The following is a 17,092-nucleotide window of genomic DNA, read 5'->3' as shown; positions in this document are numbered from 1 at the left end:
GGGCAACAAGAAGGGCTCCAGGTTGGAGGGACGGCTTCTAAGGAGCAGGAAGGGGCCTGTGGCAACATGGACCTCGGCCAGGGGTTTTCTGCTGCTCGGTAATAGGTCACCTGGGGGTGTGTGTGGGTGCGCGCGCGCATGCATGCGCATGCTGCAGAGGGTGGATGTGGGGAAGAGCAGGCAGCCCACACACATGACCCCTAAAGCTGGCCCTGGGCACAGCCCATGGCCTGGCACTGCCAGGTTGGACCAGGACAGGCACTGGGCCACAGCTGCACCTATCACAGAAGGAATGGTCAGCTGCACGGTCTGGGTCCCTAGCTGGGGACCTTGTGTGTCCGGAGGCAAGCCATGGGTCACTGGCACCCAAGCACTGGAAAGCCATGAAATAGTTAAGAGATTTTATTCTAGTAGCTATAATTACAGTGCTTGTTTGTCGAAATGAAAACTGAAAACAAGTATACAAAACAGTTGATTACTAATCGTGTATTGAAAGCAGTAAGAGGTTCCACGACACCAAATAAACCAGTTCTGAGGATTTCCCCAAGATAAAGTTTAACAGCTCCAGCTTCTTCAGTGTTTATCAAAATACAAAAGAAAACAGTAGAGGTCGTCGTTTCGATGGCAAATCTGACCCTTGCAGGCTGAGGGAGTGAAAGCACATGTAGACGGGGGCTCCGGGGGCTGAGGCTCTAGGGTGACCGGCCCGCCCGCCCGCGCTCCTGCTGGTGAGACCCCAGGCAGCCCGGAGCAAGCCAGAGTGCCCACGCGGACCCAAGGGAAGGCCGGGGTCCCTCCAAGGGGTCCGTGAGCAGTGGCCGCAGCCCCCAGCCTGTCTCCTGGGCAGCTGTGTAAGCACAAGTACAAGCACAAACGCTAGGGGATGCGGGATGACCCGAGACAGAGCAAATCACAGGGACCCTATCGTGACCATGCAGAATGGACCGAGGCTGGTTGTGCCCCGCCTCACGTTCCCGATGGGCAACGGACCACGGGTGGACTACACTCTGGCCGCCGCTGCAGAACCGACACGGCACGTTTCTCCCTTCTGTGTCCAAGTCTTCTCCTTATCTTGTATTTGTAACTATTTTAAAAATGCACTGAGTTCGGGTTAAAAACCAACCACCAAAATGGATCTCAACACAGATCTAACGCCCAAGGAGGAGTGCCAGGCTGGTCAGACACAGCAACTCCTGGAGGCCCCGTGTGCCTAAAATCCCTTCTCAGTATTGAACTGTGGGTTGATTCTCTTTTTACAATAAAAAAAGCTGAGTAATATTGCATAGGAGTACCAGAAACTGCCTCGTTGGGAACAAAAACTATTTACATTAAATAAAAACCCGGCTGCAGGCTGCGTCTGCACATTTACAGCATGGTGAAGCACACTGTGACCGACCATGGAGACAGCTTCTGGCACTCACACCACATGAGAGTAAAGCAGGGTGAAAGGAGGGAGTGGGGGGAGGGGCACGGCTCACTTCTGGTTCCGGAGCTGATTGGACAGCCAGTCCAGTCCCTCATAGAGCCCATCCCCGCTGGTGGCACAGGTGGCCTGAATGTACCAGTTCCTGTGGCGCAGGGAGTGCAGCCCCAGCTTGTCCGTGATCTCTGCCGCGTTCATGGCGTTGGGGAGGTCCTGGTGGGAGAGGCCCAGTGGCTTCAGGTCAGCAGACTGCAAGGACCACCCCTACCCACCTGTGACCCCTGCGGACCCCCACCCCACCTTCCAACTGCCCGCACAGGGCAGCGGGGTCCCGCATGCGTGTGTACCTGCTTGTTGGCAAACACCAGCAGGACGGCATCCCTGAGCTCATCCTCCGCCAACATCCTCATGAGCTCCTCACGAGCCTCGTTCACACGCTCTCTGTCGTTGCTGTCAACCACGAAGATGAGACCTGCCGAGCCGTGGGTGTTAGGATAGGCGCCGAGGGCACCTCCAACCTCTCCTGCGGGCCACAGCCCCTCCACTCACCTTGTGTGTTCTGGAAGTAGTGGCGCCACAGAGGCCGGATCTTGTCCTGGCCGCCCACGTCCCACACGGTGAAGCTGATGTTCTTGTACTCCACAGTTTCCACGTTGAAGCCTGTGGGAGCATGGCCCAGGTGAGCCTTCCCCAGAGCCCCCCTGATCCCCGCCATCGCCCCACCCCCGCAGCCCACTCTCCTCACCTATGGTGGGAATGGTGGTCACGATCTCACCCAGCTTCAGTTTGTACAGGATGGTGGTCTTCCCCGCAGCATCCAGGCCCACCATGAGAATGCGCATTTCTTTTTTGCCAAAAAGGCCCTTGAAGAGGTTCGCGAAGATATTCCCCATGCTGTAGACAGGTGGGAGCAACACTGGCCAGAGAAACCTGTAGAGACAGCAGTCCCTGGGTCTCTGTGCTGCCACGGCCAGCAGCACAGGAGCAGCTTGGGGCGCTCCCTCCAGCTCCGGCAGATGGACAGGCCTGACTCCTAAAAGCTCATAGGCAGAAGCCGACAAAACCTGGTTCCCAAGCAGCAGAAACGGAGTCCTGCCCTTAGAAGGGAGCATCTGGGGATCTCAGGACAGGGTGACTGGAGTTGGAGGCTGCTGTCACCTAAGGAAGTGATGCCCACGTCTGCCCTACCTGCCCTGGGTGTGATGTGTGACACGTGACACGTGGAGAAGGAATGCCAAGCACCTCTAGAAATACCCATCCCACCAGGGACACAGGCCAGAGCCGACCTTCACCGCTGTGCTGAGAGCTTAGCACTCACCCACAGGCAGGACTTGGAGACAGACCACACCTGGCCTCTTGGGCAGCACGACAGCCATGAAGTCCGAGGGGGAGACTGTCAGGTGGGCACTTCCACCCCAGCGAGGAGGCAGCCCCTAGGCCGCATCAGGGTCCCCTCGTTCAGAGCACAAACCGGGGCCCAAGTCAGGTGGGTAGGAAGGCGCCGGCAGCCATGGCTACAGCGGAGGGGTGGGCCACCCACAGCTCCCCACCCCCACCCCCCAGGGCACAGGAGGTACTTTCATTCTCAACAGTTTCCTTTCCAAAGAGGCACTTGGGAGAAACAGTCACTTTCTCAAATGCAGACTGCCAAGGAATCTGGGTTTTCAGCACCTAGCAAAAGCCAAGCAGCAGGGCGTGGGGCAGCCTTCAGACACAGAGAACGGTCTGTGTGGACAGAAAGTCACAGCAGCGTGTTCTGGGTAGGCACAGACAGAGTGCTCCTGAGGCCGGGAAGGAGACTGGGAAGCAGCCCAGGAAGGAGACCTGCCACCTGCACCTGTCCCCAGGAGCGGTCAGGAGCTCCCCAGGCTCTGGAGCATGGACAAGATGCAGCCCCCCGCCCCCAGCCCTCAGCTCTGACGACAGGCTCAGGTGGTGTCTCTAGGTCCCCACTGCTTTTGGCCCTTATCACACAGGGTGAGCACACACACATTCCCGCTCCCCTCTGGTTTCAGCAGCCAACACGCCCTGGCCAGGTCAGTCTGCCTAGTCATTCCGACAGCGGCCAGTCAGCACTGTCCCCAAGTATCAAAAGACGCAGCATTCCTGTTTTACTTGGTGGCTTTCATGCTCCAGCAGCCCCAGGCATGCTCAGTGGAGGCCTTCATACTGGCTTCAGTGAACTTTTTTCCAGTAGTCAAAGATTTTAAGTCCTCTCTACGCCCAATGTGGGGCCTGAACTTACAACCCTGAGATCAAGAGTCGCACGCTCCACTGACTGAGCCAGCTGGGCACCCTGCTTCAGTGCATATTTGACACGTTTTATTCTTTTGGCTGTGAGCAATATTACCTATTCAAAAAATCAGAATTTAAAATAATCTTTACTGTAACATTTCCTTCTGCAGACAGCCAATTTTCCTAACACAGAGGAGGAAAAATTCTCTGGGGAACACACTCTTTCAATGTTAGTTCTGCCAAAATCACTAATGAAAAGATGCTCAACCCAAAAAGACAAAGAAAAAGGGGATGATGAGTTCTGAAGGCCAAGGGAGTGTGGGTGGGGTCTGACCTCATGTTCTTCCTCAGCTCTGCAGGGAAGGGACCTTCCTGGAGCCACAGACCGGGGCTCTGCTGCCCGCATCCAGGTGGGAGGACGTGGATGTGCACCATGCTGGACACAAGGACACAGGGTGCTGGACAGGCAGGATCACAACCCGGCAGACGTGCACATGTCACCTACAGGCCTCCCAGCCAGAACCTATGGCTGCTTGTATCTGGAGGACCCAGAAGAGCTGTGCCCTAGCTCCCTCTAAAAAACTGCCAATGGCGGGGGGAGCAAGACAGAAGACTATTTAAAAGGAAAAAATTAACAACTCCCCCAATCCACACACAGCCCCAGGCAACAAGGCAGGAATCTGGTGCCCACAAAACAAGGACAGGCTCATGGCCAACCTGACAACCAGAGTAAAACACACACACACACACACACACACACACGATTAAAAAGATGAAGAGCAATTTCAAATTTCAATTGTATTTAAGAATCGTAAAAGAGGGGGGTGGTGGTAAGCAGTCCCAGATGGCTCAGTCAAGGTTAAGCATCCAACTCTTGATTCGGCTTAGGTCTTGATCTCGAGTCCTGGGTTCGAACCCCATGTTGGGCTCCGAGCTGAGCATGGAGCCTGCTTAAGATTCTCTCTCTCCCTCCCCCTCTGCCCCTCTCACTCCTCCCCCCCTCAAAAAAGAGAGAGAGAGAAAAGAAAAAAGAACTGTAAAATGGGCCAAAGACCAGAACCTCCCCGAGTAAGATGTACACATGGCAAATGAGCACATGAAAAGATCTCCTCAGAGAAATACAAATGAGAACCTACTAGAAAGGCCCAACGCCACAACAGTGACGACACCACAGCTGGTGTGGACGTGGGGCAGCAGGACCTCCCATGCCTGGCTGGTGGGGTCACAGGACAGGACAGGCGCTCTCGAAGACAGCCTGAACTGAACACTCTGACACCCCAAAGGAGCTGAAGCTACGTCCACACCAAATCCTGCCTTACCCACAACTGCCAGAAGTCAGAAGCCCCCAAGCCGTCCTTCGGAAGGACAGTGCCTACATAGACTGTGGTCCACCCAGAGGACGAACAGTCTGCGCTGGAAAGAAGGACGCTCCCACACCACCCGACACAGGGGAACCCGCACTGTGTGTCACTGGGTGAAAGGTGTCCATCCGAGCAGGCTACTCGCCCTGTGATTCCAAGGACAGGGCGGCATTCTGGAGAAGGGGGGACTGTGGAGACAGGAGACAGAGCCCCTTGCTGGGTGCCGGCGGACTCGGGGGAGCACAGCGGGGCTCCGGGGCTGTGAAACCCCATCACTCTGTGTGACCCTGTGGGCACAGACACGCGTCCTTCCACACTCGTCCAAGTCCACAGCACGCACACACGGAGAGTGACCTCCCGCAGAAAGGAGGGGCTCCGGCTGATACAGCGTCAATGAGGGTCCATCGGCTGGTGGGGACGCTGACCTGAGGGCGGCTACGTGCCTACAGGAGCTCCCCATTCCTTCCCCTCCATTCTAGGGGAGCCAGAAACTGCTCCAAAGTCTTTGGGTTGAGGGGAGGACAGAAATTCTTAAACAAAATTAACATCTGACAGACAAACTCCAAAAAACAAAGAGCAAAGAAAATTATGGGAAAGAAATTCTTCAATGTTCCAGCTCAGGAGAATAGAAACCTCCAGACTGAGGGAGCCTGGGGTACAAACACTGAGAGAGACAAACTCTGAGGACACCAAGGGTCAGACTGCTTTATGAAGTGACAGGGCAGTGCTTCCAACCTGTAATTCTATACCCAGCCAAGGTAACGATTCAGGGGAGGGGCAAGACAAAGAAGGTCAGGTCAGACATGCACACCTTCCTTGCAAGGTAGCCACGGGTGAGGGAAGCAAAGGAGTACCCCAGCCCTCGGAAGGAAGGAGGCACGGAGGCAGAGTTCCAGAGAAGGGGAACACACTATGCGCATGGCTAAAACATGGGGCTTGGCAATCCTAAGGCAATTGGGAAAAACATCAGCTAGTCACCACCTGGCTCAATCACGATACGGTTGCTGTCATTGTTGGGTATCCAAGAAGCTGAGGTCAGACCTCTAGGCGTCAGGGGCGACCCTCACTGCCCCAAGCAGACAAACTGAGGAATGTTACCAGCACACTCATTTAGAAATACAGACCTCACAGAGGAGCCATGACAGGGGCTATCTCTGGGAGGCAGGAGGGGAGACTGCGACTTCTACTTGTTTTAGCGTTAACGTATCTCGTTCTTACAAATCGACACAAAATCCTAGGGACTAAGGGGTGAAAATGTCCTCTGTACTCTCCTCAACCCCCACGTGGGCAGCAGGACCATCTCGGTGTAAACCTGCCCATCAGCCTCCTCCTAATGTGCCCCTGCCAGCCCCCCAAAACCCCACTGGCCCACACACTGTCCCTGGCCCACTGGGCTATGCTGAGCGTTCATTACCAATGTGGTCCCTGTCCTGCCCACGTGCTTTTTCAACAGATCAAAACCCTAGAGCCCCGTGGGGATGAGCATGAAGTCTTGGGTTTCAGACACTACCACACACAGCAGCTGTTCTCTCCAACTACTCTAGAAACTCCTAGACCTCCCATGCACCTGGCCCAGGACCTAACACTACATCCGCTGCAGGAAGCCAGAGCCAACCCGTGGCCTCTCGGCACAGATTCTAATGTGCGGGACACTCAGCCAAGGTGCTATGTCACAAGTTCTGCCACCAGAATCCCTGGAGCTCAAGTCAACACCTGTCTCCCAGGTTAACTGTGATGACCCTCCACATCAGGGAGCCATGAAAACACGGACTTTCTCACAAGAGGGTCCTCCGGCCTGGGAGTCAGCACCAGCCCCACAGCCCTGTGGGAAGGGCCACTAACAACGGAAAGCAAAGAATGTGGTAACCTACGTTCTCCGATGCAAAGGTCTCTCTGGCTACAGGCCAAGGCCAACAATGGGGCCTCTCTAGGGAAGGCTGTCCAGCGAGATAAAAACGCAGCTTTATGAGTTTACACCCGTTCCACTCCAATCAATGAATACCACGTGACCAGTTAAGCCGCTGAGAAGCGAGTGGCGCTGTGACCTCTACCTGCACCCCTGGCGACCCCTCCAATGGGCCTGTGAGATTGCAGGACAAGCCAAGCCATGGGAGGTGGCTGACTCAACAGACTCTCTAGCAGCGATTACCGCCAGGACCCAAACTGCTGCAGTCACTAGCACGAAGAAACCACCAACCTGGAGTTGGACGTGGGAAACGAAAATGTGACCCAGAAAGGCCAAACCACAAGGGTCTGGGTTCCATGCTGTGCTGTACATGGGGAGTTCAGAGGGACGAATCCCCTACTCAAATGAAAAGCAGGGGGACATGTGAGCTTTTCCTCTTTCCGCCTTTGCAAAAGTCAAGTTCATCGGGCATGAGTTACATATAGAGAAAAGTGCAGCTCTGCAGTTCACACACTCAGTTTTGATATCTTTTTTTATTTTTTTTTTTTAAAGATTTTATTTATGTGACAGGGACAGCCAGCAGAGAGGGAACACAAGCAGGGGAGTGGGAGAGGAAGAAGCAGGCTCATAGCGGAGGAGCCTGATGTGGGACTCGATCCCGTAACGCCGGGATCACGCCCTGAGCCGAAGGCAGACGCTTAACGACTGCGCTACCCAGGCGCCCCTCAGTTTTGATATCTAATGTGAGAAAAATTAATGCAGAAAAGACTTTCCCAAGGAGCTGATACACATTAGGGACTATTTTTTAAAGGTTTCACGAGCAAGCAACTGCCTTCTCGCAGCCACCTCTGTGCAGACTGTCAGTCACTCCAAAGCCCAACCCATCCCTGACATGTGGAATTTAACGGTACGAGGAAGGGGTCCTCTACATTTGTTGGCGGATATGGTCACAAATAATGTGCGGCACACTGCTTTCTGCACACCAGCCTGGGCTTCCAGTGCACCGGCAGAACACAGCCCTGACCCATCCCCCCACCTACAAGCCCCACGTTCCATCCTGCTGGAAGGGCTCAGGCTCCTCCTGTGGGCAAGCAGCACATCACGTGTAGCCCCTATTTTGCAGAAATCAGTACATGCCAGACTAGTGATAGGCAGATACACCTCACAGCCCTAACACAATTGTGACAAAGACTGGAATCAACACACTCACAGGGGAGAATATTCAGCCTAGCACACTCAGCGGACGTGACTGACCTTTTTTCCCATCCAGTGTTATACACACAACAGACACATACCCTCTGAGTTCCAAGTATGCAACACAGTGACCCCTCGAGCAGGTGTATATTGTGAAATGGTCATCACGTCCCACAGCTACAGGGTATTTTCCTGTGAGAACTTCTGCACTCTCCTCTTAGGAATCTAACACACAATCCAGTCCTGTCAGCTATTCGCCAAGCTGTACCCTCTGTCTCAGGACAGCCTCTGGGCCACCGTCACCCACTTCCCCCACTCCCACTATGAACGGTCAGTAGGAAACAGAACAGCAGGCACACCACTGTAGAACTCCACCGTTCTGACCTGCACCTGCAGGCCGGTTCTGAGGAGTGGTCCACGGTGTTTTCCCATGCAGCGACCCCACACACCTAGCCCCGAGGAAGGAGAAAGAGCCCCAGACTGGGAAGGCCAGGACCCTAACAGTCTCTAACCACCCTCACTCTGCACACTGCCTCTGAGAGCTGGAGGAGGGGCGTTACCTGGTAGGTCTGACTCAGAAGGCACAACCAGTGAGATGCAATGTCGCGTCCTCTTTGCCAGCTTCAGATTCAGAGTTAAACGCCACAGCTAGAAGTGAGTTTCATTATCAGTGTAGCTCGTCTACAGAACACGCACATCCAAGAGCCACCAGCCACTAACAGAACAGGCACAGGCCAACAAGGCACAGGTGGGAACAGCCCGAATGCAATTAATCCTACTCACCACCAGCTACAAAAACCAAAGCCCTTAACTTTGAAATGATTTTTAACTTTTGAAATGATTTTCCTTGTAGCTTCCCCTTACTCAGTATTCAAGTTTTACATACTACTTTTTTAACTTAACTATCCTCAAAACAGCTCACTGAACTTGTGTTTTTATGAACTCTATAGATGGAAGCAAATAACCAGACAGGCTGTAGTGTGATATACACAACATGCACCAGAGGCCACAGAACACCGGTCACATGGCCTCCAACTGGAGAACAAGGCCGGATGACACACACGGTCTGTGCAGGACACGGAACATACATGCCACTCGGTCCCCAACTGCTCTGCCCGAAGATGAGATACACAAGCTGAGGCCTCGCCAGGATGCCGTGTCAGGAGCTTCCCTCAGCTGCGTGCACTTGTCCTGGTGCTATTTTCTCAGGCCTGATTGGTCCCTGGGCTCGAGGCCTTCCAGAAGACAGACATTTCTGGCCCCCACTCCTAATGTACCCTCACACGTAAGCCGCTCCACTCTGGCTTACATGTTAGGGGCACAGATACCTTCCCTCTGACCCAAATGCAGTCAAGTCTGAAGGACTCGTCACTGAAAAGAAACCAAAGACCAAAAAAGCAAACTTGCATCAACCACGACACTGAAATGCACAATAAATTAAACTGAAAATGGGAATTCACTACTGTGACCATAAGGCAAAGCAGCATCTGAGAAACCACGGGCAGCTCTAAACCACCCATCACCCCGAGAAGCATCCTACCACCAACTCTTACCAATCTGCACAGGGTTAGGGACTGGTCCTTTTCAAGCCGGCTACAACTGTAGCTCAACATCACCCAGAGGACCAGCAGTCTGGGATGGGTCAGGAGACCCCAAGACCCCACCCCAAAACCCCCAGTGCCTTCTCCATGAGGGCGCCCTCAAGCTGGGACGTCACCTTCCACAGGAACAGTCCTCTCTGCGCCACCCTTCTGGGTGCAACCTGGCCACACGGCGGGGCTGAAGGTCACCATGCTCACAAAAGGAGCAGCTGCACAAGAACAGCAGCGCCAGGCACGAAGGCTCCACAATGCAACGGGAGTGGAAGCCTGGCAGCACGTGCCCTCTGACCCCAGCTCCAGTCAGCACATTCTCAGAGGTGTCTTTCATAGCGGGGTCCCCACAAACGTGCTGAGGCTGCTGCACCTGCTCCTGTGCCTCCTCAGAGCGGCCACCGAAGCCCACCATGCAGGCACAGGGAGCAGGGCTCTGGGAGTGCCAACCACTCCTGCAAATCACCCAGAGCGGCCAGGAGGCCCCTGAAGCTCTCTCAGCACAGAGGCGTTGGGCAGGGGAGTAGGCCAATCCACACCCCTGGTTTCTGTCTTCCAGGGACCATTATGGAAAACAAAATTAAGAATTTGCAGCCCCACCTCTTTTTCTGGAGACAGCCTTCCTGAGGACATAGAAAAGCCAAGCCAGCAGAGGTTCAGAGCCTCTGCTCGATCCCCCAGCAGCTCTGCCCCCCTCCGGTGGCCTCATCAGGGCGGCCACCAGTGCCAGCTCAGAGCACTCACAGGCACAGGGGCTCAGGGCCTCTCTCCCGTGCTGGTCCTGTCCCAGAGGCCACTGTCCTCATGGGGACGTATCATGTCTGTCCACCTCTCCACGGCCTCTTCTTGCCTCTGGGCCATACGTGCGACCCTGGGCGGCCCTGGTGCTGGGGACTCCTGTTCACACGTCTGCCTGTGCCATCCTCTGCTTGAAGCCCCTCTATAGTCCCCATCCACCTCTCAGATGAAAGGCTGGGGTCAGCATCCTGCACACTCACATTCTAGTACCACTGCTCCAACAGGACACCCCCCTGCAGATTCCTCTCCTACTGTCCCCCCACAGACTGAACCCCCAAACATAACCTAGCAACCTTCTTCTAGTTCCTCAGGCCCAAACCCCAGAGACACCCACAACCTCTGTCCCCCTCATCCCCTAACCCGCCTGCTTCACCAGCAACTGCCTTCACCTCTCCCTCTGGAAGGCACAACCCCTCGAGTACCTGCCTGTGCCCTGGCCCCCTCATCTCCTCTCTGGCACCCCAACAGCCCGTGGCTTCCACCCCACCAGCAACAGGCCTGCTGGTAAAGTCAGATGCCTGTACACCACATGCCAAGCTAGGGTCCTCACCAAGGTCAGGGTCGACACCCCCGTGGTCTCACAGCACCATGCTGCCCTCTCAAGAGGAAGCTGGCAGTCAGCACAACCAGTATCCACCTCGGACTGCAAAAACCCCACCGTGTTGCTCCATCTATCACGTAAGGGGGAACTAAAGGACAGTGACTCATTATCAAGCGTGCACTTCCATACTGGGTATGACCACACTCCACACCCCACAGAACCACCTGCCAGAGACGGCTGTGAATGCACACCATTACAGTGTGTGGCAGGCACGCAGACACTGGGGGTGGCTGTTTGGTTTCTCCTGTGAACAGAGAGCAACTTTTGGTAGGTTCTACCTTGATTTACAAGGTAGCTGCATTCCTGGAAGATGCAGAACATCTATTAAAACCACGCCAAAAAGAAAAAAGTGTTACTTCTGTACACAAAACCCATTTAAGTTTAGGAAACTGAGATTTTTCAATTACATGAGGTCACAGAGAATGCATTCTTCCCAGTCCCAGAAATTCCTGAAATACCCTTTCTGGGGGGCTAGACCCATGGGCCTGCAGCAGGCCTCCCTGCCCTCCCCACCCAAACTGCTCCTGGCGGGCCTCCAAACCACCAGGTGTACTCCTGCCAGAGGGCCTCTGCACCTACTGTTCCCCTACCTGGCAGACACTTTCTGTTTCTCCCACAGACCCACAAGACCCCGCTCCCTTACAGCTCTGCTCAAATGGCACCTGTCAGGAAGCACTGTCCCCGTGCCCCTCCCCAGCCACACTCCTGCTCTGCCCACAGCCAGGGCACCGCATGTCCACCCAGCCTCGTGCTCTGCCAGTGGGGATTCCTCTGCTGCTCACTTCCCTGGGCACCCATGAGACTGACCATCAGGGAGCAGAGGAAAAACCATAAAAACACATCTACCATAGCCCATAGGGATTAATCACACACATCTACAAATAGGCTTTTCCTAAAACCAAGTTAGTCTGGAAAAACCCATCAAGTCAACAATGAATTTCATGCTGGGTCAGTCTGACGACACTCTGACATTCCAGGGAGGCAGCCAGGGCTGCAGAGACATGGTCTGCTACCCTAGACAAGTGTGTGCATCGCAGCAATATCCCATAGCACAGGACCTGCCCTCAGGTACTGGCAACTAAATACATTTTCTTCCCAAGAGTTGGCAAAATCCTCCATCGCGTTGACAAAGACAAATGCTAAATGCTATAATTATTTTCGGCAAAGTTTCACCACCCAAATCATCAGAACATAGAGTATTTTAAATATAAATTAGTAGATTCAGTTAATTAGGAACCCCGTGCTTACCTACAGACGATAGGAATATTCACAAGAAAATACACTGTTGGCAGCAATTTTTAAGACAGCCTTTGTTTTGAATCCTGTGATCAAAACGCTGGCACATGGAACTCTGTCTTCATTCCTACCCTTCACGAATGAGACTAGACGCAATCTTGAAATTGTTTCCTTGGCCACTTGCACCTAGGTCAAACTGATGGGATACGTTAAAAAAAAAACAAAACAACTTCACGTTAAAAGATATTAGAGAGCTCTAAGCACCAAGTTTTCTGTTTGGCTTCCATATATAGCACCACACAAATGATTCTGTGTGTAATACAAACTGAAAGACATCAGGTATTTTACACAGGACTTGGCATCTGGAATCCGTTCTAGCTTGCTAGCATCCCTTTGAAGAGCAAAACTTATTAAATTCTGATTAAACACATATTAGTGTTTCCAAAATCTACCGTACACTTCCAACTCCTGAAAATGTGCACGGATCATTACTGGGCCTCCCACTAATTTATGCCATATACTAACAGTCACCTCTGTGGCCTCAGAGATGTACAGAAACGTTTGCCACCTACACAGAATCAGCCCCATATTGGTAAAATCTTCCTGCCTTCTATGCTTTTTTTGTTTCTTGTCTTTTTTCATCAGGGCTATCTGCTGCTGACAGGCTGCCAAGCTCCGGTGGCCACAGTGTGCAGAGACCAGGACACAAGGGTCTATAGGCATCCAGTGGAGGGAGGTACATCCCAGTACGACCCAGCCAGCTTTGCTATTGCTTCCAACTCACACAGGAGTCGAGCAGGCCGGACTGCAGGGGACAGCCTAAGAGACTTCTAGGGATACAGAGCTTTGATGTTTTTTTTGTGAACTTTGCCACATTTCTTTCAGCTCCTCAGGCCAATCTGTCCGAGGATGTGCCTACCTTCCAGAACAGTGACAGAGCTGTAATGAACGCTCCAACAGATACAGTACACCTACGCTATAAAGACTTCATAGCAATCACGAGAATAAGCACCTAAGGATAACGTGATTTAGCAGAGAGGTGGCACGTGTAACCCGGAGTCCCCTCCCCTACTCTGGAGTCACCCCTCACCCGTCCCTACCCTAGAATCAAGCCCCCCCAATAACCCCCTCATATTCACACTCTGGACTCACCCCCCCATACACACACTCACATTCTGGACTCAGCCCCCCGCACACACTCATATACTCAATATCACACTTTCTCTCACACACATTCCCAAAGCCGTCCTTTCCTTGCCACTAGGCAGAGTAACATCCGATGGACTACTGGGTCAAAATCATTTCTAAGAGACTGAACACCCTCCACACCAATGAGGAGCAGACCGACCACAAGATCTAAGTTCTTATCTAATTTTAAGAAGCCAGGAAGGAATAGCAGATTTGAAGAGCAGACTGAAATTCATGTATCAAGGCCATTCTTGTTTGGAAGACTCCGCAGGAAACGGACTCGACTTTCTCAAAGCAAGTTCCTACACTGTTTATGAGCTTGCACAAGGTTCATGCCGGAGGCCAAAGGGCTCTGGAGATGGTCTCGGCAGCAGAGGGCCCACACCAAGTGTTAATGAAGCAAGCAGGAGAACCAGAGTGCACCCTCCTGTCCTTGCAAGCCTGTCCAGGCTCCAGGAGCGGCAGCTGAGCAAGCCGGAATGTCCTCTTCATCTTGTGGAAGAGACACAGCCAACAGCTCGACCACAGGATTGAAAAACCAGAACTGTGAGGAGCACACAACCCGTTTCTGCTTTCTACTAACTTTCTTTTAAAAGTGATCAGACAGCATGTGAGTCAGCCATTACCCAAACCAACTATTTCAAGTCTTTTGAAGTAGTAATTCTGAATACCTGCCTGTGAAGACAGCCCTCCCAGGAAACAGATTGTAAGGACCAAGTGATTTGGATTACTTTCAACAAGGCATTCCTCAAGACAACCCTGAGGAGGCCCATCTCCATTCAGCCCATTAAGAAGACAAGATCTTTACAGGAGGATAGGAGCTCTAACAAAACGGCCAGATTTGTGATGAACACATACACACTCAATTCCCTTTAATTTTGGACCCAGCTGACAGTTTTGGCCACTTGTGTGGTTGGAGAAAACTCTACGTGACAGCAGCGCACACCCAGTCGGCCCCACACACGGTGGGTCTCAAAAGTGCTATGACACAGCGGGGCATCTCACACTCCACAGCCGGAAACGCAGAACCAGTCATACAAACAGCGGGCAGAGAAAAGTGCTGACCACTCACTCACTAGTTCTGAAAAGAGAACTACAGCTGACCACTGGAACACCAGTAGCAGGACGAGGACACCGCTCTCCACAGTGACTTCCGGGACCACCCCAGAGCTCTGCATTCCCTCCTCCTGCCAACGATTTCTTGTGCAATTCTGCTCAAGCACTGAAGATGGCAACTCAGTTTTGAGGAAATGGGAGGGTGCCACCCAGCTCAGAGCAGTCTGAACTGACCACCTAATATTGCTAAGTACTGTGCATGAACCAGCAAGCCTCATTAACACAGCTACAATTTCACACGCCCCACCACCACCCTGATTGAGCAACAAGCAAGCGTTAGAACGCAGGGCTGGGGAGACAGCCTCGACCCCGAGAAGTCGTTCTACAGGTAGATCAGAGATTCACCAACTAGGAAGGAAGGGTGTTCTCATCTTTGCCAACGGCAGCCAGGAAGTAATGCCGGGTTGCAGTAAGTTTTGATTAAGGGGCCCTGCACCGCCGCGGGCGCGCCCGGACGGCAGCCGAAGCCTCCTGGGGCCACAGGTGCTCCCACTCGGACCCCAGGACCCCGCCCCACCACACCGGCCCAGGAACGCGGGACCGGCCCCGCCCCACCCCCGTCCTCCGAGCCAACAGGAACTGGGCTCAAACCCTGGCCATCGCGTGACCTTGGCGGTGTCCCGGGCCGCGGGCTTCAGTTTCCTGGTCCTCGAGACCCCGAGGCGGGAGGCCTCGCAGGCGGAGCAGGAAGCAGAGCTTCCTGGGGAGCCCGCGGCCTGGGCCGGACTTCCGGGCGTCCACCCCGGCGGCTCTGGGGGGCGCGAGACCGCGTGGGAGACTCGGGGGGCCGGCGGTGCGACCGACCCCTGCCCCGGCCTCCGTCCCCGCCCTGGTCCCCGTTCCCGGCCGGGTGTGTCTCCTAGCCCCCGGCCCCGGCCCCCCACCCCTCCGCCTCGACCCCAGGCCCAGTTGCGGTCCCCTCCCCCCGTCTCGACCCGGCATCCACTTGACCCCCAGCCCATCCTCGACCCCCGGCCCAGCCCTCTGCGCCCTCCCCGCCTCAATCCTCACCCCAGCTTCGACCTCGGCCTCGACTCGACCCCCTCCCTAGTCTCCACCCCCGACCCGGGTCGCCGCGTCCGCCGCGCCGCGGGCCCCGGCCTGGCCGCGGCCCCCGACCCGGCCTCGGGCCTCACCGCCCCAGCCTCCCCTCGGCCCCCGCCCGGCCCGGCCCAGCCTCACCACGGCCCTCACCGCCCCGCCACCGCTGCGGTGGGCAGGGCCTCGCGTGGCCCGGGCCTGTCCCCGCCGCCCACCGCCCGGCCCCTGCCCCTGCCCCTGCCCCAGGCTCCCGGCTCGCCGCCTCACCCTCGGCGGCCGCGGCGAGGCTACTGCTCCGAGCCAGGCGTTGGTTTCGCTCCCACAAGATGGCGGCTCTGACGGCGGCCACGTCAGTGCCTGCTGCCGCGGGGGACGCTGGGGAACGGGGCAGGCCCGCCTGCGGCCCCGCCCCCTCTCCGCCACAGGGCGCACGCGCAGACCCTGGGCAGGGGGCGGGTGCGCGGGGACAAGAACTCCGCCCCTCCCTGGGCCGCGCCCCTCCCGCCGCTGCGCGTGCGCACCCGCTTGCCCTCGCCCGGGACGCCGTCCGCCTGCGCCTGCGCTGAGCTTCTCCAGGACCTCGCGGTGTAGGACCCGCTTGCCCATTTTGCGGATGCAGAGACTGAGGCGAGGGTTGGCGCGGCGGCCGCGGAGAGGCGGCGCCAGGGTGCACGAGAGGGTACCTGTCCCCTCCCTGACGAGGCGGTCGCCGCGAGACCCGGCAGTTCCCGGCGGTCGCTCTCCCCGGGCTCCTACCCCAGGTGTGGAATCGTGGTCGCCACTAGTGGCCCGGTTACCGACGTGACCCACGCAGCCCCTCGCGCGCCGGAGGGGCCCAACCGGGGGAGCAGACTGCCATCCAGTAGCACAGGCCGAGCAGGAGCCCGGCCGGGCAGGGGACAGCGCTACCCCCGGGGCCGCCGCGAGCCCAAATCCTGGCAACCTGGAAGGAAGAGACTCCCGCTCTGGGAAACCTCTTTGGGCTGATCAGAAGGGAGATGCGGACAGTCGCGGTCCCTCTCCACGGTCTTCAGGCTCAGGGCTTGGCTGTGGACCCCGCGTAGGACCTTACTCTGCCCTCCCGCCAACCCCGGGCCCCTCTCCTTTCTGCCACCCTGGCTCCCTCCCCCCACCTTCGTGCTGCTTTGAAGGGTCCCACACCAGAGAGGGCTTGTTGAGATTGCTGGAGGCGCTCCAAACTCGTGTGTTGTAGAGGGCACAAAGCAAGGCCATCACCTGGGCCCAGGGGCCTGCCTGGCAGAGAAGGCCTGCCCAGCAGCCTCCTGCGTCCCCCTGCCCCCCTCACCCACCTGCTCCCCTTGGGCAGGGCCCCCTCCTTGCACTGGGGCAGCTGCGATCCTACCAGCTGCCCAGTCCTCCTCAGGCCCTCCCCCAGCCCCA

The 17,092-nt window shown here is 55.7% G+C and overlaps 1 protein-coding gene across 2 annotated transcripts; it reads right to left on the bottom strand.

Annotated features, from left to right (window-relative positions):
- Positions 1-387: 387 nt before the first annotated feature.
- On the bottom strand, positions 388-16,106 carry ARF1 (ADP ribosylation factor 1). Of its 2 annotated transcripts, none has more exons than XM_026488580.4 (5): positions 15,959-16,106; positions 2,169-2,353; positions 1,973-2,083; positions 1,771-1,895; positions 388-1,636 (listed from the first exon to the last, which is right to left on the bottom strand). In XM_026488580.4, exons 2-5 carry the CDS (start codon positions 2,314-2,316, stop codon positions 1,475-1,477), a joined length of 546 nt encoding a protein of 181 aa, XP_026344365.1. In that variant the 5' UTR covers positions 2,317-2,353; positions 15,959-16,106; the 3' UTR covers positions 388-1,474. The 2 variants fall into 2 exon arrangements, with proteins under 2 accessions (XP_026344365.1, XP_057163082.1); XM_057307099.1 differs by lacking the exon at positions 15,959-16,106 and adding an exon at positions 12,359-12,538.
- Between the last annotated feature and the right edge of the window lie 986 nt (positions 16,107-17,092).

The sequence above is a fragment of the Ursus arctos genome, unplaced genomic scaffold, assembly GCF_023065955.2.
Source record: "Ursus arctos isolate Adak ecotype North America unplaced genomic scaffold, UrsArc2.0 scaffold_5, whole genome shotgun sequence".
Lineage (NCBI taxonomy): Eukaryota > Metazoa > Chordata > Mammalia > Carnivora > Ursidae > Ursus > Ursus arctos.
Note: the sequence above shows the minus strand (reverse complement) of the source record. Positions and strands in the feature narration are given on the sequence as shown.

Bases quoted from the DNA above. Each gene is read 5' to 3' on its own strand.
- ARF1 (XM_026488580.4), bottom strand. From the start codon at position 2,316: ATGGGGAATATCTTCGCGAACCTCTTCAAGGGCCTTTTTGGCAAAAAA. The intron at 1,896-1,972 runs GTGAGTGGAGGG...ACGGCTCGGCAG, and splicing joins CTACTTCCAGAACACACAAG to GTCTCATCTTCGTGGTTGAC. The intron at 1,637-1,770 runs GTACACACGCAT...CTCTCCCACCAG, and splicing joins TGGTGTTTGCCAACAAGCAG to GACCTCCCCAACGCCATGAA.